The sequence below is a fragment of the Physella acuta genome, unplaced genomic scaffold (assembly GCF_028476545.2).
Source record: "Physella acuta isolate Inbredline_101_S28 unplaced genomic scaffold, ASM2847654v3 ptg000079l, whole genome shotgun sequence".
Taxonomy (NCBI): domain Eukaryota; kingdom Metazoa; phylum Mollusca; class Gastropoda; family Physidae; genus Physella; species Physella acuta.
Window position 1 is genome coordinate 2,467,088 of NW_026731599.1, and position 22,532 is coordinate 2,489,619.

At 44.6% G+C, this 22,532-nt stretch overlaps 1 protein-coding gene across 1 annotated transcript in view; it reads left to right on the forward strand.

The window, feature by feature from the left end:
* The window catches only part of LOC131955852 (neural-cadherin), a 56,415-nt gene extending 35,833 nt beyond the window's left edge, over nucleotides 1-20,582 (forward strand). Inside the window, exons 25-46 of the mRNA XM_059320140.1 lie at nucleotides 72-237; nucleotides 961-1,199; nucleotides 1,730-1,866; nucleotides 2,757-2,999; nucleotides 3,362-3,583; nucleotides 3,770-3,884; nucleotides 4,100-4,178; nucleotides 4,372-4,483; nucleotides 5,980-6,203; nucleotides 7,191-7,459; nucleotides 8,071-8,257; nucleotides 10,116-10,190; nucleotides 10,324-10,419; nucleotides 10,534-10,755; nucleotides 10,971-11,175; nucleotides 11,258-11,430; nucleotides 12,776-13,064; nucleotides 13,161-13,353; nucleotides 17,246-17,466; nucleotides 18,807-18,941; nucleotides 19,517-19,627; nucleotides 19,752-20,582. Of these exons, the coding sequence (XP_059176123.1) occupies nucleotides 72-237; nucleotides 961-1,199; nucleotides 1,730-1,866; nucleotides 2,757-2,999; nucleotides 3,362-3,583; nucleotides 3,770-3,884; nucleotides 4,100-4,178; nucleotides 4,372-4,483; nucleotides 5,980-6,203; nucleotides 7,191-7,459; nucleotides 8,071-8,257; nucleotides 10,116-10,190; nucleotides 10,324-10,419; nucleotides 10,534-10,755; nucleotides 10,971-11,175; nucleotides 11,258-11,430; nucleotides 12,776-13,064; nucleotides 13,161-13,353; nucleotides 17,246-17,466; nucleotides 18,807-18,941; nucleotides 19,517-19,627; nucleotides 19,752-20,032 (3,994 nt within the window). The 3' untranslated portion in view covers nucleotides 20,033-20,582. The remainder of the gene's footprint in view (nucleotides 1-71; nucleotides 238-960; nucleotides 1,200-1,729; nucleotides 1,867-2,756; nucleotides 3,000-3,361; nucleotides 3,584-3,769; nucleotides 3,885-4,099; nucleotides 4,179-4,371; nucleotides 4,484-5,979; nucleotides 6,204-7,190; nucleotides 7,460-8,070; nucleotides 8,258-10,115; nucleotides 10,191-10,323; nucleotides 10,420-10,533; nucleotides 10,756-10,970; nucleotides 11,176-11,257; nucleotides 11,431-12,775; nucleotides 13,065-13,160; nucleotides 13,354-17,245; nucleotides 17,467-18,806; nucleotides 18,942-19,516; nucleotides 19,628-19,751) is intronic.
* The last annotated feature ends 1,950 nt before the right edge of the window (nucleotides 20,583-22,532 follow it).

Sequence of the window (22,532 nt, forward strand, 5' to 3'; positions counted from 1 at the left end):
GTGCATCACATACAGGTAAGCAGTGCATCCCAACAGGTGTAACAGTTTTATATGACTAACCTATTCCACAGTGCCACCATGTCCGAGGCTCTCAAGGCTGGCTCAGTTCTGGTCGTACCAGCCATTGATAAGGACAAGGACCCCAGCAACAGGCAGCTGACTTTTTCTATTGTGGGGAGTAACAGGTTTTTCATGGTGACCACATCTGGACAGAGTGCCAACATTCAGCTGGCCAATGTAGGTATCTCTCACATGGGCAGGCTGACATAAGTTGACCAGTTGACAGAAGTTGACCAGCTGACAGAAGTTGACCAGCTGACAGAAATTGACCAGCTGACATAAGTTGACCAGTTGACATAAGTTGACCAGTTGACAGAAGTTGACCAGCTGACAGAAGTTGACCAGCTGACATAAGCTGACCAGCTGACAGAAGTTTACCAGTTGACAGAAATTGACCAGCTGACAGAAGTTGACTAGCTGACCAGCTGACAGAAGTTGACCAGTTGACATATGCTGACCAGCTGACAGAAGTTGACCAGCTGACAGAAATTGACCAGCTGACAGAAGTTGACCAGTTGACATATGCTGACCAGCTGACAGAAGTTGACCAGCTGACAGAAATTGACCAGCTGACAGAAGTTGACCAGCTGACAGAAGTTGACCAGCTGACAGAACTGACAGAAGTTGACCAGCTGACATAAGTTGACCAGCTGACAGAAGTTGACCAGTTGACAGAAATTGACCAGTTGACATATGCTGACCAGCTGACAGAAGTTGACCAGCTGACAGAAGTTGACCAGTTGACATATGCTGACCAGTTGACATATGCTGACCAGCTGACAGAAATTTACCAGCTGACAGAAATTTACCAGCTGACAGAAATTGACCAGCTGACAGAAGTTGACTAGCTGACCAGCTGACAGAAGTTGACCAGCTACATAATGTGTTGTCTCTCCTCAGCCTGTGGACTATGAAAGTGACCCTCACAGTTTTACCTTCACCCTGACAGTGACTGATGGAATGGCTGGCCACCAGAACTCCACCCAGATCCAGATCAACGTTACAGATTACAACGACAACGCCCCACAGTTTAATGGCACTGACCAAAGTATTACCCTGGTGGAGGAGGAGAACCCAGGCAAAGCCATTGCCACTTTTTTTGCTACAGATGCAGACTCTGGGATCAATGCCCAGTTTGAGTAGGCCAACTTCTACACAATGTTTTTTTTTACTCTAATAAAAGGGCTAGTTCTGATTGTATTGCCAAGTTAGCCGAAATGCTTATTTCTAAACCTAATGTTTGTCTTTCGTAATTGAAACATCTGGTTATAACTTAGGCTTGATGAAAATAAATAGAAATGTAGCCTTAAACTTAACAAATTATTTTTAAGTTTTAAGTTTAAATGTTTAGAAAAACTAATTGTATCCATGTCAACAACATGATAGAAGGATTCTCTTCAACTCAGTGGCCTCCATCAAAAAAATTATTTAAATTTTAAAATTATAAAAAAAAATTCTATGATAGCTGCCATCACGATGGCAGTGGTAGGAAATTTTTAGACTTTACTCTGAGTTATAACAAAATACTACATATGATAGCATTAGGTATATAAATAAGCATTTTGTCTAATTTGGTATTCATCACCCGCCCATGCCCTTAAAAGGCTAGTTCTGATTGTATTTCCATGAGTAAATACCCACTTGTACCAGTGTATCCATTCATCAACAGGTATTCCATAGTGCGCAGCTCAGACCCCAGGTATGAGTTTTACATTGACCCCAGCTCTGGAGTTGTGTACACAAGGAAGAGATTGGACAGAGAGGTGGCCCCCTTCATGGATTTGGTCATTATGGCCAAGGATAAAGGTCAGTTTCACACAGTGGCCCACAAGCTGGGGTCAGTGGCCCACAGGCTGGGGTCAGTGGCCCACAAGCTGGGGTCAGTGGCCCACATGCTGGGGTCAGTGGCCCACATGCTGGGGTCAGTGGTCCACAAGCTGAGGTCAGTGGCCCACATGCTGGGGTCAGTGGCCCACATGCTGGGGTCAGTTGCCCACATGCTGGGGTCAGTGGCCCACAAGCTGGGGTCAGTGGCCCACAAGCTGGGGTCAGTGGCTCACAAGCTGCGGTCAGTGGTCCACAAGCTGAGGTCAGTGGCCCACATGCTGGGGTCAGTGGCCCACATGCTGGGGTCAGTTGCCCACATGCTGGGGTCAGTTGCCCACATGCTGGGGTCAGTGGCCCACAAGCTGGGGTCAGTGGCCCACAAGCTGGGGTCAGTGGCCCACAAGCTGGGGTCAGTGGTCCACAAGCTGAGGTCAGTGGCCCACATGCTGGGGTCAGTTGCCCACATGCTGGGGTCAGTTGCCCACATGCTGGGGTCAGTTGCCCACATGCTGGGGTCAGTGGCCCACATGCTGGGGTCAGTTGCCCACATGCTGGGGTCAGTGGCCCACAAGCTGGGGTCAGTGGCCCACAGGCTGGGGTCAGTGGCCCACAGGCTGGGGTCAGTGTGATGTAACACTTTCCCAGCATTGATTCTATCCAAACAAGTTGTACCTGTATTGTGTGTATGTTGCAGATGAGATTCCAACCTGTATTGTGTGTATGTTGCAGGTGAGATTCCAACTTGTATTGTGTGTATGTTGCAGATGAGATTCCAACTTGTATTGTGTGTATGTTGCAGGTGAGATTCCAACTTGTATTGTGTGTATGTTGCAGGTGAGATTCCAACTTGTATTGTGTGTATGTTGCAGGTGAGATTCCACTGAACAGCACAATAAAGCTGAAGGTGACTCTAATAGACATCAATGACAACGCCCCATCCTTTGCAAAAGACTACCAGCCCCAGGTGACAGAGAATGAAAACCTCTCCAACAAGCTGGTGGTGGAGATTTTTGCTTTCGACCCTGACACGGAGGCATATGGTCCTCCATTTGGCTTCAGTGAGATGTGTTCTGTGCCGGCTTGCTCCAAGTTTAGTATCAAGTTTAACCCAGGTGGGTAGTTGGTACAGTGTCTTAGGTGTTGTACCCAGGTGGGTAGTTGGTACATTGTCTTAGGTCTTGTACCTAGGTGGGTAGTTGGTACAGTGTCTTAGGTTCATTTGAGCTACACAAACATTGAGTGAACCACTGAGCTACACAAACATTGAGTGAACCACTGAGCTACACAAACATTGAGTGAACCACTGAGCTACACAAACATTGAGTGAACCACTGAGCTACACAAACATTGAGTGAACAACTGAGCTACACAAACATTGAGTGAACCACTGAGCTACACAAACATTGAGTGAACCACTGAGCTACACAAACATTGAGTGAACCACTGAGCCTGACTTGTCCTATGTTTCTTTCAGCCAATGACAATGGTCGGGGTACAGCATCAATCTTCACAAGCAGCACGTTTGATAGAGAGGAGAGTAAATATTATTACCTACCCATTGTCATGTGGGACATGAGAGGCAAGTCCAGCAACATCTCAATGACAGCCACCAATACGCTGACCATCACTGTAGCAGACAAGAATGACAACGACCTCAAACCAGGAAATCAAGAGATTTTAGTCTACGATTATCAAGGTAGTTTTTTATCTGTCACTCCCTATAGTGTTAAGTTCTTTTTAATCTTGACAGTAGTGTATTTTATCTGTGCACTAGTGTATTTTATCTGTACACTAGTGTATTTTTTCTATACACTAGTGTATTGATAAAATACACTTGTAATCTATGCATGAATAAATGTTTATGTATGAACTTGATACGCAGGATTGTTTGGTGATGTAGAAATAGGGAGGGTGTACGTTGAAGACCCAGATGACTGGGACTTACCAGACAAAACTTTCTCTAACTTGCGCCCAAGTACCATGCAAAATTACTTCAGGTCAGTAGGGCTGTTTTTCATTTTTGTTTTGTCACCCTTTTTTAAAATGTCACCCTTTGTACCCCAGTGTGTCACCAACTTAAATGTCACCCTTTGTACCCCAGTGTGACACCAACTAAAATGTCACCCTTTGTTCCCCAGTGTGTCACCAACTAAAATGTCACCCTTTGTTCCCCAGTGTGTCACCAACTAAAATGTCACCCTTTGTTCCCCAGTGTGTCACCAACTAATGGGATGATCACCATGAAGAAAGGAGTGCCTGTAACTGCTGCCAACTCACCATACAAGTTTCAGGTGTGTAAACCTTTTTATTCTAATACCTGCACATTGCACCTGTACACCACACCTGCACATTGCACCTGTACACCACACCTGTACCTTGACTGTTGGAGCTTGTATTCTGGTTCACAAAGTTGCTTTATATTTCATGTATGTTGCTATATATATATTGTCACCCCTGCCAACTGAAGTGGTTTCTCTGATACAGGTGGATGTTTATGACAAAGTCTGGCAGAAAACTGTCACGTCCACTGTGTCTGTGACAGTACAGGAGCTAAGTGATGAAGCTGTGTGGAAGTCTGGTGCTGTCAAACTTTCAGGTAAAGTCTGTCAAACTTTCAGGTAAAGTCTGTCAAACTTTCAGGTAAAGTCTGTCAAACTTTCAGGTAAAGTCTGTCCAACTTTCAGGTAAAGTCTGTCCAACTTTCAGGTAAACTTAAAAAGTTTGAACAGAGAAGCCTAGTTTAGTGGTGCCCACTGTCCATGTAGTTGTGATGCCCCAGTCATGTAGGACCTCTGCTTGCCTAGTTTAGTGGTGCCCACTGTCCATGTAGTTGTGATGCCCCAGTCATGTAGGACCTCTGCTTGCCTAGTTTAGTGGTGCCCACTGTCCATGTAGTTGTGATGTTCAGTCATGTAGGACCTCTGCTTGCCTAGTTTAGTGGTACCCACTGTCCATGTAGTTGTAATGTTCAGTCATGTAGGACCTCTGCTTGCCTAGTTTAGTGGTGCCCACTGTCCATGTAGTTGTGATGCCCCAGTCATGTAGGACCTCTGCTTGCCTAGTTTAGTGGTGCCCACTGTCCATGTAGTTGTGATGCCCCAGTCATGTAGGACCTCTGCTTGCCTAGTTTAGTGGTGCCCACTGTCCATGTAGTTGTGATGCCCCAGTCATGTAGGACCTCTGCTTGCCTAGTTTAGTGGTACCCACTGTCCATGTAGTTGTAATGTTCAGTCATGTAGGACCTCTGCTTGCCTAGTTTAGTGGTGCCCACTGTCCATGTAGTTGTGATGCCCCAGTCATGTAGGACCTCTGCTTGCCTAGTTTAGTGGTGCCCACTGTCCATGTAGTTGTGATGCCCCAGTCATGTAGGACCTCTGCTTGCCTAGTTTAGTGGTGCCCACTGTCCATGTAGTTGTGATGCCCCAGTCATGTAGGACCTCTGCTTGCCTAGTTTAGTGGTGCCCACTGTCCATGTAGTTGTGATGTTCAGTCATGTAGGACCTCTGCTTGCCTAGTTTAGTGGTACCCACTGTCCATGTAGTTGTAATGTTCAGTCATGTAGGACCTCTGCTTGCCTAGTTTAGTGGTACCCACTGTCCATGTAGTTGTGATGTTCAGTCATGTAGGACCTCTGCTTGCCTAGTTTAGTGGTGCCCACTGTCCATGTAGTTGTAATGTTCAGTCATGTAGGACCTCTGCTTGCCTAGTTTAGTGGTGCCCACTGTCCATGTAGTTGTGATGCCCCAGTCATGTAGGACCTCTGCTTGCCTAGTTTAGTGGTGCCCACTGTCCATGTAGTTGTGATGCCCCAGTCATGTAGGACCTCTGCTTGCCTAGTTTAGTGGTACCCACTGTCCATGTAGTTGTAATGTTCAGTCATGTAGGACCTCTGCTTGCCTAGTTTAGTGGTGCCCACTGTCCATGTAGTTGTGATGCCCCAGTCATGTAGGACCTCTGCTTGCCTAGTTTAGTGGTACCCACTGTCCATGTAGTTGTAATGTTAAGTCATGTAGGACCTCTGCTTGCCTAGTTTAGTGGTACCCACTGTCCATGTAGTTGTAATGTTCAGTCATGTAGGACCTCTGCTTGCAGGCATCTCATCAGAAGAATTCATCAAGCCCTCCAGTGGCTCCAGCATGTACAGCAAGTTTAAAGCCACCATGGCCACCATCCTTGGCTACCCTAGCCCGGACAACGTACAGATTGTCTCACTGACTGACGTTGGTGAGAACTTGGATGTCAGGTTCTCTGCTCACGCCAGTCCTTACCTCAGCGCGTCACAGATAGAGAGTGCTTTGATGCTCAACCAGGACCAGGTCAGTTGTCACCCTTCAGTGACAGGTGTTACATGTCAGTGACAGGTCCAATTGTTACGTGTCAGTGACAGGTCCAATTGTTACATGTCAGTGACATGTATGTGTCAGTGACAGGTCCAATTGTTACATGTCAGTGACAGGTCCAATTGTTACATGTCAGTGACAGGTCCAATTGTTACATGTCAGTGACAGGTCCAATTGTTACATGTCAGTGACAGGTCCAATTGTTACATGTCAGTGACAGGTCCAATTGTTACATGTCAGTGACAGGTCCAATTGTTACGTGTCAGTGACATGTATGTGTCAGTGACAGGTGTTACATGTCAGTGACAGGTCCAATTGTTACATGTCAGTGACAGGTCCAGGTGTTACATGAGAGAGGTGTGGTCTTGCCTTCAGTTTGAGAGAGGTGTTGTTTTGCCCACAGTTTGAGAGAGGTGTTGTTTTGCCCACAGTTTGAGAGAGGTGTTGTTTTGCCCACAGTTTGAGAGAGGTGTTGTTTTGCCCACAGTTTGAGAGAGGTGTTGTTTTGCCCACAGTTTGAGAGAGGTGTGGTTTTGCCCACAGTTTGAGAAAGGTGTGGTTTTGCCCACAGTTTGAGAGAGGTGTGGTTTTGCCCACAGTTTGAGAGAGGTGTGGTTTTGCCCACAGTTTGAGAGAGGTGTGGTTTTGCCCACAGTTTGAGAGAGGTGTTGTTTTGCCCACAGTTTGAGAGAGGTGTTGTTTTGCCCACAGTTTGAGAGAGGTGTTGTTTTGCCCACAGTTTGAGAGAGGTGTTGTTTTGCCCACAGTTTGAGAGAGGTGTGGTTTTGCCCACAGTTTGAGAGAGGTGTGGTTTTGCCCACAGTTTGAGAGAGGTGTGGTTTTGCCCACAGTTTGAGAGAGGTGTGGTTTTGCCCACAGTTTGAGAGAGGTGTGGTTTTGCCCACAGTTTGAGAGAGGTGTTGTTTTGCCCACAGTTTGAGAGAGGTGTTGTTTTGCCCACAGTTTGAGAAAGGTGTTGGTGCTAAAGTGCAGCAGGTTCCCATCAACCTGTGTGTGCAGGAGGTTTATGATGATGGCTGCACAACCTACTACAATGTCACTGGTCAGCCAAGACTGGTCAACTCCAATGGCACTAGCTATGTGGTCATGTCTACCAGCACCACTGCTCAGATGGGATGCCTGGACTCCATGTTCCCTGACCCAGTCCAGTGTAGGGGAGACTACTGCTTTAATGGTGGCACTTGCATCCAAGATGACTGGAACAAACTCAGGTCAGCCCACATGATTGGATTTCATTGTTTTCTTTCCTCATTTGCATTTAATGTCTGCCATCTCTTCATGACATTTGCCTTTTGACCTGCCTGACATTTGCCTGTGACCTGCCTGACATTTGCCCGTGACCTGTCTAACATTTGCCTGTGACCTGCCTGACATTTGCCTGTGACCTGCCTGACATTTGCCTGTGACCTGCCTAACATTTGCCTGTGACCTGCCTGACATTTGCCTGTGACCTGCCTTACATTTGACCTGCCTTATATTTGCTTGTGACCTGCCTGACATTTACATGGGACATGCCTGACATTTGACTGTGACCTGCCTGATAGTTGGCTGTGATCTGCCTGACATTTGACTTGCCTGACATTTTCCTGTGACCTGCCTGACACATGACCTGCCTGACATTTGCCTGTGACCTGCCTGTGACCTGACTGACATTTGCCTGTGACCTGCATGACATTTGACCTGCATGACATTTGCCTGTGACCTGCCTGACATTTGACCTACCTGGCATTTGCCTGTGACCTGCCTGACATTGCTTGTGACCTACCTGACATTTGCCTACTGTGTACCAACCAGCTAACCCCTGACCTTGTTGTTCCCCCAGCTGTGAGTGTATGCCTGGCTTTGATGGGCCCAGATGTCAACAAAGACGGCACTATTTTAATGGGACAAGCGTCTCCTTCTATAACACATTATCCCTGTGCTCAGAGGGCCGCACCAGTATAGAGTTTATCACCACACAGGAGAATGGTGTCCTCATGTACAGTGGTCCTGTGGACAACACACCACAGGTAGTCAACTAATGTTAGCACACAACAGGTAGTCAACTAATGTTAGCACACAACAGGTAGTCAACTAATGTTAGCACACAACAGGTAGTCAACTAATGTTAGCACACCACAGGTAGTCAACTAATGTTAGCACACAACAGGTAGTCAACTAATGTTAGCACACCACAGGTAGTCAACTAATGTTAGCACACCACAGGTAGTCAACTAATGTTAGCACACAACAGGTAGTCAACTAATGTTAGCACACCACAGGTAGTCAACTAATGTTAGCACACCACAGGTAGTCAACTAATGTTAACACACCACAGGTAGTCAACTAATGTTAGCACACAACAGGTAGTCAACTAAAGTTAGCACACCACAGGTAGTCAACTAATGTTAGCACACCACAGGTAGTCAACTAATGTTAGCACACCACAGGTAGTCAACTAATGTTAGCACACAACAGGTAGTCAACTAATGTTAGCACACCACAGGTAGTCAACTAATGTTAGCACACCACAGGTAGTCAACTAATGTTAGCACACAACAGGTAGTCAACTAATGTTAGCACACCACAGGTAGTCAACTAATGTTAGCACACCACAGGTAGTCAACTAATGTTAGCACACCACAGGTAGTCAACTAATGTTAGCACACCACAGGTAGTCAACTAATGTTAGCACACCACAGGTAGTCAACTAATGTTAGCACACCACAGGTAGTCAACTAATGTTAGCACACAACAGGTAGTCAACTAATGTTAGCACACCACAGGTAGTCAACTAATGTTAGCACACCACAGGTAGTCAACTAATGTTAGCACACCACAGGTAGTCAACTAATGTTAGCACACCACAGGTAGTCAACTAATGTTAGCACACAACAGGTAGTCAACTAATGTTAGCACACCACAGGTAGTCAACTAATGTTAGCACACCACAGGTAGTCAACTAATGTTAGCACACCACAGGTAGTCAACTAATGTTAGCACACAACAGGTAGTCAACTAATGTTAGCACACAACAGGTAGTCAACTAATGTTAGCACACCACAGGTAGTCAACTAATGTTAGCACACCACAGGTAGTCAACTAATGTTAGCACAACACAGGTACTCAACTAATGTTAGCACACAACAGGTAGTCAACTAATGTTAGCACACCACAGGTAGTCAACTAATGTTAGCACACCACAGGTAGTCAACTAATGTTAGCACACAACAGGTAGTCAACTAATGTTAGCACACCACAGGTACTCAACTAATGTTAGCACACAACAGGTAGTCAACTAATGTTAGCACACCACAGGTAGTCAACTAATGTTAGCACAACACAGGTACTCAACTAATGTTAGCACACAACAGGTAGTCAACTAATGTTAGCACACCACAGGTAGTCAACTAATGTTAGCACACCACAGGTAGTCAACTAATGTTAGCACACAACAGGTAGTCAACTAATGTTAGCACACCACAGGTACTCAACTAATGTTAGCACACCACAGGTAGTCAACTAATGTTAGCACACCACAGGTAGCCAACTAATGTTAGCACACAACAGGTAGTCAACTAATGATAGCACACCACATGTAGTCAACTAATGTTAGCACACCACATGTAGTCAACTAATGTTAGCACACCACAGGTACTCAACTAATGTTAGCACACAACAGGTAGTCAACTAATGTTAGCACACCACAGGTAGTCAACTAATGTTAGCACACCACAGGTAGTCAACTAATGTTAGCACACCACAGGTAGTCAACTAATGTTAGCACACCACAGGTAGTCAACTAATGTTAGCACACCACAGGTAGTCAACTAATGTTAGCACAAAACTAATGTTTACATGTAGGCACTAACTCAAGTCTATTTACAGTCCCCCTCTGATTACATGCAACTGGAACTGTTTGAAGGATATCCTGTGCTGACAGTCAACTATGGATCCCAGGAGGTTTGTTTGTCACTATCTCTTCAAATCTACTTTGTCATTTTAATATTCTCAACATTTCTCTTTGTGTTACCATCAAGAAACTTAAGACTGTTTGGCCTTCTCTAAACACCCCAATAATCTGTCCCTCTACCAGCTGACCATCAGGCTGAATGGAACCACTGGTACCCCCAGGCTACCTAAACTTAACAATGGCGCCTGGCACAGGATAGACATTGATAAGTTCAATAAGGTAAGCTTGTTTCAGCAAATCACATCTGTAACAAATCCAACAACTATCAGCAACAAATCTCAGAGAAGTGTCCAGAAACCAATGCAACTAAAATTGACCATCTTTTGCCCACAGCAAGTGACCATGACTGTTGACCACTGCATGCTGGTCATCAACAGTAGCACTGATGGAAGAATCCAAGACTGGAGCTCATGTCAGGTCACGGGCACCGTGCCAGGCACTGAAATGTTTTTAAATGTCGAGTCATTCCTGCAGCTGGGTGGCCGCTATCAGAGGTCTGCCACCGACAAAGTTGGATTTAATGGATGCTTGCGCAATCTCATGCACAACTCCAAGGTCAGTCACCAAAGTCAGTTGTTTAAATCTGTTCTAGATTGTTTAACAGACAGCATGCATTTTGTCATTTGGCCAACTACTCTGCTACAAGCCCATCCTTAACTGTTGTCATTTTACAGCTTTATGACCTCTACTACAAGCCCATCTTAACTGTTGTCATTTTACAGCTTTATGACCTCTACTACAAGCCCATCTTAACTGTTGTCATTTTACAGCTTTATGACCTCTACTACAAGCCCATCCCTAACTGGATGTCTGGAGACAATGGTTGTCAGAGGGAAGCCACAGTTTGTGGGGAGGGACTTGCCCAGCCTGTGTGTGGTCAACTGGCTAGCTGTGAGTCCCAGTGGTCTGGTGCAGGTGACACAGTGGCCAAGTGCAGGTGTCAGCCTGGCTGGTATGGTGACAAGTGCTCCAAGGGTAAACACTACAGCCATAACATCATTTTACTCTGTCAACACTGATGTAGATGCTTGCTCTCTACCCCATTAATTGTTTACAGAGGCCCCGACCTATGACCTGCAGAAAAACAGCTACATCCAGTGGAGTGTTAGCGCTAACCTCATCAGTCAATTGATGAAAGAGACAAGTCTGCAGATGACCTTCAGGACCAGGCAAAAGACTGGCACTTTATTCATTGCCACAGACGCCTCTCAGAACATTTTCTTACTGCAGGCATGTTCAACCACCTGACACACTCACCACATGACACACTCACCACATGACACACTCACCACCTGACACACTCACCACATGACACACTCACCACCTGACACACCACCTGACACACTCACCACCTGACACACCACCTGACACACTCACCACCTGACACACTTACCACCTGACACACTCACCACCTGACACACTTACCACCTGACACACTCACCACTTGACACACTCACCACCTGACACACTCACCACCTGACACACTCACTACATGACACACTCACTACATGACACACTCACCACCTGACACACTCACCACCTGACACACTCACCACCTGAAACGCTCACCACTTGACACACTCACCACATGACACACCACCTGACACACTCACCACCTGACACACTCACTACCTGACACACTCACCACATGACACACTCACCACCTGACACACCACCTGACACACTCACCACCTAACACACCACCTGACACACTCACCACCTGACACACTTACCACCTGACACACTCACCACCTGACACACTCACCACCTGACACACTTACCACCTGACACACTTACCACCTGACACACTCACCACCTGACACACCACCTGACACACTCACCACTTGACACACTCACCACCTGACACACTCACCACCTGACACACACATTACCTGACACACCACCTGACACACTCACCACTTGACACACTCACCACTTGACACACTCACCACCTGACACACTCACCACCTGACACACACACCACCTGACACACTCACCACCTGACACACCACCTGACACACTCACCACCTGACACACTCACCACCTGACACACTCACTACATGACACACTCACCACCTGACACACCACCTGACACACTCACCACCTGACACACTCACCACCTGACACACTCACCACCTGACACACCACCTGACATACTCACCACTTGACACACTCACCACTTGACACACTCACCACCTGACACACTCACCACCTGACACACTCACCACTTGACACACTCACCACTTGACACACTCACCACTTGACACACTCACCACTTGACACACTCACCACTTGACACACTCACCACTTGACACACTCACCACTCGACACACTCACCACCTGACACACTCACCACTTGACACACTCACCACTTGACACACTCACCACTTGACACACTCACCACTTGACACACTCACCACTTGACACACTCACCACTTGACACACTCACCACCTGACACACTCACCACATGACACACTCACCACCTGACACACCACCTGACACACCACCTGACACACCACCTGACACACTTACCACATGACCCACATATTGACCACATCTGACCTTGACCCCCAGCTTGTGAACGGCATCCTGACCCTGCGCTACAACATGGGAGCAGGAGAGAGCCAACTCTCCCTGAGTGACTCCCCAGCCAACACTGGCCAGTGGCACACTGTGCTGGTGCAGAGGTTTGGTTCAGAGTTTGTTCTGCTCATGGATGGCGGAGAAGGCAGAAACTTCCAGCTGCAGCCAGCAGACATATCCACCAGTGCCTTCTTCAGGCTCACCTCACCACTCAATGTTGGGGCTCGTGTCCAGCCTAACAGTAATGGAGCTGATGTCATCACTGACGACTTGGCTCAGAGTAAGTTTGCATACATTTGTTCTGGCAACTGTTGAATAGCTGGTTTGTATTGTTTTACTTGGTTTACTGAGATTGAATGACGCCACCTTTTTTCAGCTTGTGTCAGAGATATTCGGCTGAATGACAACTGGCTACCAATGACAGCATCTCAAACTTCTCAAGTTGCGGGTCTAAGTTTTGTCAAATCTTCCAGTCTTGTCAGTGGGTGCAACAGGACAGACTGTGGTACTGGGGTTGTCTGTCCTGTCAACACTGAGTGCCACCCGCTCTGGGAGGCCCACGACTGCCGGTAAACAGCTGTCCTGCTCTGTCTGTCCTGTTGCCTGTCTACCATGTCTAAGTTTACCCTGTTTAATGTCTGTCAACTTCCTGTTTGTCTGTCTGTGTAGACTAGAAGCTCCATCAGTCATGTAGTCCATGAGAGTTTGTCTGTCTGTGTAGACTAGAAGCTCCATCAGTCATGTAGTCCATGAGAGTTTGTCTGTCTGTGTAGACTAGATGCTCCATCAGTCATGTAGTCCATGAGAGTTTGTCTGTCTGTGTAGACTAGAAGCTCCATCAGTCATGTAGTCCATGAGAGTTTGTCTGTCTGTGTAGACTAGAAGCTCCATCAGTCATGTAGTCCATGAGAGTTTGTCTGTCTGTGTAGACTAGAAGCTCCATCAGTCATGTAGTCCATGAGAGTTTGTCTGTCTGTGTAGACTAGAAGCTCCATCAGTCATGTAGTCCATGAGAGTTTGTCTGTCTGTGTAGACTAGAAGCTCCATCAGTCATGTAGTCCATGAGAGTTTGTCTGTCTGTGTAGACTAGAAGCTCCATCAGTCATGTAGTCCATGAGAGTTTGTCTGTCTGTGTAGAGTAGAAGCTCCATCAGTCATGTAGTCCATGAGAGTTTGTCTGTCTGTGTAGAAACTCCATCAGTCATGTAGTCCATGAGAGTTTGTCTGTCTGTGTAGACTAGAAGCTCCATCAGTCATGTAGTCCATGAGAGTTTGTCTGTCTGTGTAGACTAGAAGCTCCATCAGTCATGTAGTCCATGAGAGTTTGTCTGTCTGTGTAGAGTAGAAGCTCCATCAGTCATGTAGTCCATGAGAGTTTGTCTGTCTGTGTAGACTAGAAGCTCCATCAGTCATGTAGTCCATGAGAGTTTGTCTGTCTGTGTAGACTAGAAGCTCCATCAGTCATGTAGTCCATGAGAGTTTGTCTGTCTGTGTAGAAACTCCATCAGTCATGTAGTCCATGAGAGTTTGTCTGTCTGTGTAGACTAGATGCTCCATCAGTCATGTAGTCCATGAGAGTTTGTCTGTCTGTGTAGACTAGAAGCTCCATCAGTCATGTAGTCCATGAGAGTTTGTCTGTCTGTGTAGACTAGAAGCTCCATCAGTCATGTAGTCCATGAGAGTTTGTCTGTCTGTGTAGAAACTCCATCAGTCATGTAGTCCATGAGAGTTTGTCTGTCTGTGTAGACTAGATGCTCCATCAGTCATGTAGTCCATGAGAGTTTGTCTGTCTGTGTAGACTAGAAGCTCCATCAGTCATGTAGTCCATGAGAGTTTGTCTGTCTGTGTAGAAACTCCATCAGTCATGTAGTCCATGAGAGTTTGTCTGTGTAGACTAGAAGCTCCATCAGTCATGTAGTCCATGAGAGTTTGTCTGTCTGTGTAGACTAGAAGCTCCATCAGTCATGTAGTCCATGAGAGTTTGTCTGTCTGTGTAGACTAGAAGCTCCATCAGTCATGTAGTCCATGAGAGTTTGTCTGTCTGTGTAGAAACTCCATCAGTCATGTAGTCCATGAGAGTTTGTCTGTGTAGACTAGAAGCTCCATCAGTCATGTAGTCCATGAGAGTTTGTCTGTCTGTGTAGACTAGATGCTCCATCAGTCATGTAGTCCATGAGAGTTTGTCTGTCTGTGTAGACTAGAAGCTCCATCAGTCATGTAGTCCATGAGAGTTTGTCTGTGTAGACTAGAAGCTCCATTAGTCATGTAGTCCATGAGAGTTTGTCTGTGTAGACTAGAAGCTCCATCAGTCATGTAGTCCATGAGAGTTTGTCTGTCTGTGTAGACTAGAAGCTCCATCAGTCATGTAGTCCATGAGAGTTTGTCTGTCTGTGTAGACTAGAAGCTCCATCAGTCATGTAGTCCATGAGAGTTTGTCTGTCTGTGTAGACTAGAACCTCCATCAGTCATGTAGTCCATGAGAGTTTGTCTGTCTGTGTAGACTAGAAGCTCCATCAGTCATGTAGTCCATGAGAGTTTGTCTGTCTGTGTAGACTAGAAGCTCCATCAGTCATGTAGTCCATGAGAGTTTGTCTGTCTGTGTAGACTAGAAGCTCCATCAGTCATGTAGTCCATGAGAGTTTGTCTGTCTGTGTAGACTAGAAGCTCCATCAGTCATGTAGTCCATGAGAGTTTGTCTGTGTAGACTAGAAGCTCCATCAGTCATGTAGTCCATGAGAGTTTGTCTGTCTGTGTAGACTAGAAGCTCCATCAGTCATGTAGTCCATGAGAGTTTGTCTGTCTGTGTAGACTAGAAGCTCCATCAGTCATGTAGTCCATGAGAGTTTGTCTGTCTGTGTAGACTAGAAGCTCCATCAGTCATGTAGTCCATGAGAGTTTGTCTGTCTGTGTAGACTAGAAGCTCCATCAGTCATGTAGTCCATGAGAGTTTGTCTGTCTGTGTAGACTAGAACCTCCATCAGTCATGTAGTCCATGAGAGTTTGTCTGTCTGTGTAGACTAGAAGCTCCATCAGTCATGTAGTCCATGAGAGTTTGTCTGTCTGTGTAGACTAGATGCTCCATCAGTCATGTAGTCCATGAGAGTTTGTCTGTCTGTGTAGACTAGAAGCTCCATCAGTCATGTAGTCCATGAGAGTTTGTCTGTCTGTGTAGACTAGATGCTCCATCAGTCATGTAGTCCATGAGAGTTTGTCTGTCTGTGTAGACTAGATGCTCCATCAGTCATGTAGTCCATGAGAGTTTGTCTGTGTAGACTAGAAGCTCCATCAGTCATGTAGTCCATGAGAGTTTGTCTGTCTGTGTAGACTAGAACCTCCATCAGTCATGTAGTCCATGAGAGTTTGTCTGTCTGTGTAGAAACTCCATCAGTCATGTAGTCCATGAGAGTTTGTCTGTCTGTGTAGACTAGAACCTCCATCAGTCATGTAGTCCATGAGAGTTTGTCTGTCTGTGTAGACTAGAACCTCCATCAGTCATGTAGTCCATGAGAGTTTGTCTGTCTGTGTAGACTAGAAGCTCCATCAGTCATGTAGTCCATGAGAGTTTGTCTGTCTGTGTAGACTAGATGCTCCATCAGTCATGTAGTCCATGAGAGTTTGTCTGTCTGTGTAGACTAGAAGCTCCATCAGTCCTGTAGTCCATGAGAGTTTGTCTGTGTAGACTAGATGCTCCATCAGTCATGTAGTCCATGAGAGTTTGTCTGTCTGTGTAGACTAGATGCTCCATCAGTCATGTAGTCCATGAGAGTTTGTCTGTCTGTGTAGACTAGAAGCTCCATCAGTCATGTAGTCCATGAGAGTTTGTCTGTCTGTGTAGACTAGAAGCTCCATCAGTCATGTAGTCCATGAGAGTTTGTCTGTCTGTGTAGACTAGATGCTCCATCAGTCATGTAGTCCATGAGAGTTTGTCTGTCTGTGTAGACTAGATGCTCCATCAGTCATGTAGTCCATGAGAGTTTGTCTGTCTGTGTAGACTAGAAGCTCCATCAGTCATGTAGTCCATGAGAGTTTGTCTGTCTGTGTAGACTAGAAGCTCCATCAGTCATGTAGTCCATGAGAGTTTGTCTGTCTGTGTAGACTAGAAGCTCCATCAGTCATGTAGTCCATGAGAGTTTGTCTGTCTGTGTAGACTAGATGCTCCATCAGTCATGTAGTCCATGAGAGTTTGTCTGTCTGTGTAGACTAGATGCTCCATCAGTCATGTAGTCCATGAGAGTTTGTCTGTCTGTGTAGACTAGAAGCTCCATCAGTCATGTAGTCCATGAGAGTTTGTCTGTCTGTGTAGACTAGAAGCTCCATCAGTCATGTAGTCCATGAGAGTTTGTCTGTCTGTGTAGACTAGAAGCTCCATCAGTCATGTAGTCCATGAGAGTTTGTCTGTCTGTGTAGACTAGAAGCTCTATCAGTCATGTAGTCCATGAGAGTTTGAACTTGTCCCCACAGGTGTGTGCCTGGCTACAACAGTGTCAGTGGAGTCTGTGTCAGTGTTTGCCAGCCTAATCCATGTTTCCAAGGAACTTGTACTGTGGTCAGTGGCAAGCCAACATGTGTCTGTCCATCTGGCATGACTGGTCAGTACTGTGATCAAATGGCAGTTGTTGATGATTCCAGCCTCTCTGGTGGAGCCATAGCAGGAATTGTGATAGCAATAATTGTGCTTTTGGGTAAGTTTGGTTGAACCTTGCAGGTAACACACTGTTAATGGATTTTAGATGTCAGGCTGTTATTCCATCTCTAGATGCTCAACACACCAATCCCTTTCCCTAACACTCAGCACCCACCTTGCTCAACACACCAATCCCTTTCCCTAACACTCAGCACCCACCTCAACACACCAATCCCTTTCCCCAACACTCAGCACCCACCTCAACACACCAATCCCTTTCCCTAACACTCAGCACCCACCTTGCTCAACACACCAATCCCTTTCCCTAACACTCAGCACCCACCTCAACACACCAATCCCTATCCCTAACACTCAGCACCCACCTCAACACACCAATCCCTTTCTTTAACACTCAGCACCCACCTCAACACACCAATCCCTTTCTTTAACACTCAGCACCCACCTCAACACACCAATCCCTTTCCCTAACACTCAGCACCCACCTCAACACACCAATTCCTTTCCCCAACACTCAGCACCCACCTCAACACACCAATCCCTTTCTTTAACACTCAGCACCCACCTCAACACACCAATTCCTTTCCCCAACACTCAGCACCCACCTCAACACACCAATCCCTATCCCTAACACTCAGCACCCACCTTGCTCAACACACCAATCCCTATCCCTAACACTCAGCACCCACCTCAACACACCAATCCCTTTCTTTAACACTCAGCACCCACCTCAACACACCAATTCCTTTCCCCAACACTCAGCACCCACCTCAACACACCAATCCCTTTCCCTAACACTCAGCACCCACCTCAACACACCAATTCCTTTCCCCAACACTCAGCACCCACCTCAACACACCAATCCCTTTCTTTAACACTCAGCACCCACCTTGCTCAACACACCAATCCCTATCCCTAACACTCAGCACCCACCTCAACACACCAATCCCTTTCTTTAACACTCAGCACCCACCTTGCTCAGCACACCAATCCCTTTCCCTAACACTCAGCACCCACCTCAACACACCAATCCCTTTCCCTAACACTCAGCACCCACCTCAACACACCAATCCCTATCCCTAACACTCAGCACCCACCTCAACACACCAATCCCTTTCTTTAACACTCAGCACCCACCTCAACACACCAATCCCTTTCCCTAACACTCAGCACCCACCTCAACACACCAATCCCTTTCTTTAACACTCAGCACCCACCTTGCTCAGCACACCAATCCCTTTCCCTAACACTCAGCACCCACCTCAACACACCAATCCCTTTCTTTAACACTCAGCACCCACCTTGCTCAACACACCAATCCCTATCCCTAACACACACTTGGCTAAGATTTCATCCATCATGTTGTTTCACATATTCCAGCACTGCTCCTGGCACTTTTGATATTTGTGTGTGTGAGAAGTAAAGATGATGAGAAAGAGAAAAACATCTTAGAAGTGGACCCTGACGATGACTTTATCAGAGAAAATGTCATGTTTTATGACGAAGAAGGAGCTGGTAAGTTCTCTAACCCATCTCAAGATCCCACTTCTAATGGCCCAGCGCTTGTATTTTTATCCCACTTCTGATGGCCCAGCGCTTGTATTTTTATCCCACTTCTGATGGCCCAGCGCTTGTATTTTTATCCCACTTCTGATGGCCCAGCGCTTGTATTTTTATCCCACTTCTGATGGCCCAGCGCTTGTATTTTTATCCCACTTCTGATGGCCCAGCGCTTGTATTTTTATCCCACTTCTGATGGCCCAGCGCTTGTATTTTTATCCCACTTCTGATGGCCCAGCGCTTGTATTTTTATCCCACTTCTGATGGCCCAGCGCTTGTATTTTTATCCCACTTCTGATGGCCCAGCGCTTGTATTTTTATCCCACTTCTGATGGCCCAGAGCTTGTATTTTTATCCCACTTCTGATGGCCCAGAGCTTGTATTTTCATCCCACTTCTGATGGCCCAGCGCTTGTATTTTTATCCCACTTCTGATGGCCCAGCGCTTGTATTTTTATCCCACTTCTGATGGCCCAGAGCTTGTATTTTTATCCCACTTCTGATGGCCCAGCGCTTGTATTTTTATCCCAGGTGAAGAGGACCATGAGGCATATGACATCACACTTCTGCAAAGGCCAGGGATGGAAACCTCTGCACGCCCCAATGAATATCCAGACAAAAGAGATGAAATGAGCAGAAGAAGTAAACCCATTTTTTATAAATGCGTAATTTTTATACTGCAACATGAGTCAAAGTATTTTCCTGTCATGTACTTACAACTAGAATGCCCCTGACACTAGTGTGTAATGACTGCTATTACTTTCAGATGCCCCTGAATATCAGATGCGTGACCCGTATGAAAAGCTGGAGAGACCAGATGTTGGAAGTTTTATCAACGGCAGAATCAATGATGCAGAAAATGAAGAGCCGTTTGGTGACAGCACACATGAGTTTAACTTTGAGGGAGGAAACAGTGATGCTGGCAGTCTGAGCTCCCTCAACACCAGCAGCAGTGGTGGGAGCCAGGACTACGACTACCTCAGTGAGTGGGGCCCAAAGTTTGCCAAGCTTGCTGACATGTATGGGGCAGGACAATCTGATTCTTGAGCTGCTGTCTTGTTTCATTACTTTTTTGTTAACACTTTTTTACTGTTAAAAAATAGACTGTAAATAATTTGATGTTTTAATCAACCCATTTTTGTGTGTAAATAGATGGACTATATAATATCATGTGGGCACAATCTCAGTGATAACCCTACCACATTTACATAGTAATTGCCTCTTATGCCTTATTTTTCTACCATTGCTATGCATTATAACATTTACTCTTCAAATTAGCATAATCTAAGATAAGTTGAATCTGGACCAATAAGCAGCAGTTCTGTAATTATAATCTTATCCCCTTTAAACATTTTATACAATTAATTTTTTTGGGGCAGCATATGTCAACTCCTTTTGTAAAGTTCAATGTTTTATTTGCTTTGTAAAAACAAGATAAGCTTTCTTAATATATTTGTACTTGAAACATTCCATTCATCATTATATAATAAACAAAACAGAAGACTGAGATGGTCTTTTTCTATGAATTATGTGAAACTGTTTTGTTACCTCACATTAAAATCCATGCAGTTGAATTAGCTGTACTTTTTTCTAGTAATGATTGTTGCATTATGTTCATTACCATTTTTTAAAAACTAGTTTTTCATGTTTTAAATAGTGAAGAAAGTTAAAAAATGATGCAAACATTAATCATTAGCAATACTTTTCTTATCCTCTGGGAGGGTTGAAGAGGTTGACAAAAATCAAGGATTAAAACTTCTCTAAACTTTTGTAGTGGTTTACACCAGCAAGGATTTAATTAGGTTGTCCTACTTTTTAAAAAAATGTAGCTTTGGTATTCGTGGCAGCAAGAAAAGGTCAATCCACCTTTTAGTTGTTTTACAAAGTGAGTGGTAATTTCAAAACTAGATTGAAAATTATTGACATTCGCAAAACTAAAGTAAATTATAGAGAATTAAATGCCCAGATGCAATAAACAAATTAAAAATATATCTGGCCGCGATAAAATAATGAAAACAATCAAGACAAGAGCCCTAAGCTGGCCGTTGTATTAGAATGGGGAAAACTCTAGGAGACCCATAAATGACCTCACACTCATAGGGCGGTTTGTAAAGTTGGTTTTTTTTCTTCAAAAAATCATGATAAAATGACAGCTGTGAACAGACCTACTTTTTTGAAGTGGTTTACAACAGAAAGAATAACTCCACAGCCTTTAGGGGATAATTTAAATAAAGCGGGAGTTATCTCCACTAAACTTTCTAGAATATTCTTATATAGCACTACGGGGGATGGCAACTCAGGATATAGACATTTTTAATTACTAAAAACTTTTTAAAATAGAATCTCTTAGAAAAAAAAAAATTGTGCACCAAGTGAACGCAAACAATGTGTATAATAGTGCGGAATATTAGTACTTTATAAATTTGTGTGGTTTTAGAAAAATCAGAAATAGCGTCAACCACTACTTCCGGTGTACAGAATTTAATCAAAACTTTTACTTGTATGTGAACTTTTGTTTATCTATCTGAAACAGTACTCAAGTTTGAAAAATCAGAAGTAGAATTAGTGCCACTTCCGGCTATTGGAAATCACTGAAAAGTTGATACAGAACTACAAATTTGATATAATACTTATATGAAATTTCATCAGCCTAGCTGCAATGGTAATTAAACTATCATGTTCAGACACACACGCACAGACAAAATTGCCAAACTGTTTTTCCAACTCAGGGAGGTGTACAATGTCGAGATTTTGATTTTTTGCAATTACAATACTTCCTCCGCTTTGTATACGAGAGTAAAAACATCTTGCAACATTTAAATAAGAGGTTAATGGCAGGGGGGAAATTTGCCACGAAGTAACCCCCAACCCCTAATTTAGAAAAAACATGAAACCTTAATAGCTGCCATACTCTCTGCGACTTGAAATTTTATACAAAATAGAAGAAATTAGAAAATTCTAGAAACCGAATATAGATCACTGTTGATGAAAATACAAGTCATTTTGTCTATGGTGACTTAAATAAGACTCATCAACGTGTGCAACAGATTCAATTATGTGAATAGAATTTTCTTGTTTGACAGAAAATAAGATTTATTTTGCAAATTCAGTGCACAAGTGCTTTTAGTTTAACTTTTAATCTCAAAATATTCAAGAGATTTAATTCGACTTCAGAATGCTGGCAACACTCTAGATCTATTCTATACTAAAATGTGAAACAAAAAACTTTTAGTCTAAAATGAGTAAAGAGCAGTTAGATTTACATAAATGGAAACTACCCTCCATGTAGCATGTCTAATAGTTAATAAGTTATGGTAATTTTTCTTTTCTTTTGGTGAATTTTTAAAAATTGCTCAATAATTATAATCTAGTGTTAAAAAATGGGCATAGTGCCAACACCACAGCTTGTACAAACCATCAATCAACTATAGTGGCAAATCAGAGTAGGAAATATGAAAAAGTAAAATATATGCCAGAAATGGACTAAAATGAAAGTCATTAAAATGAAAGTCATTCAATTGAATAACATAAGTCTGGAAAATTATTG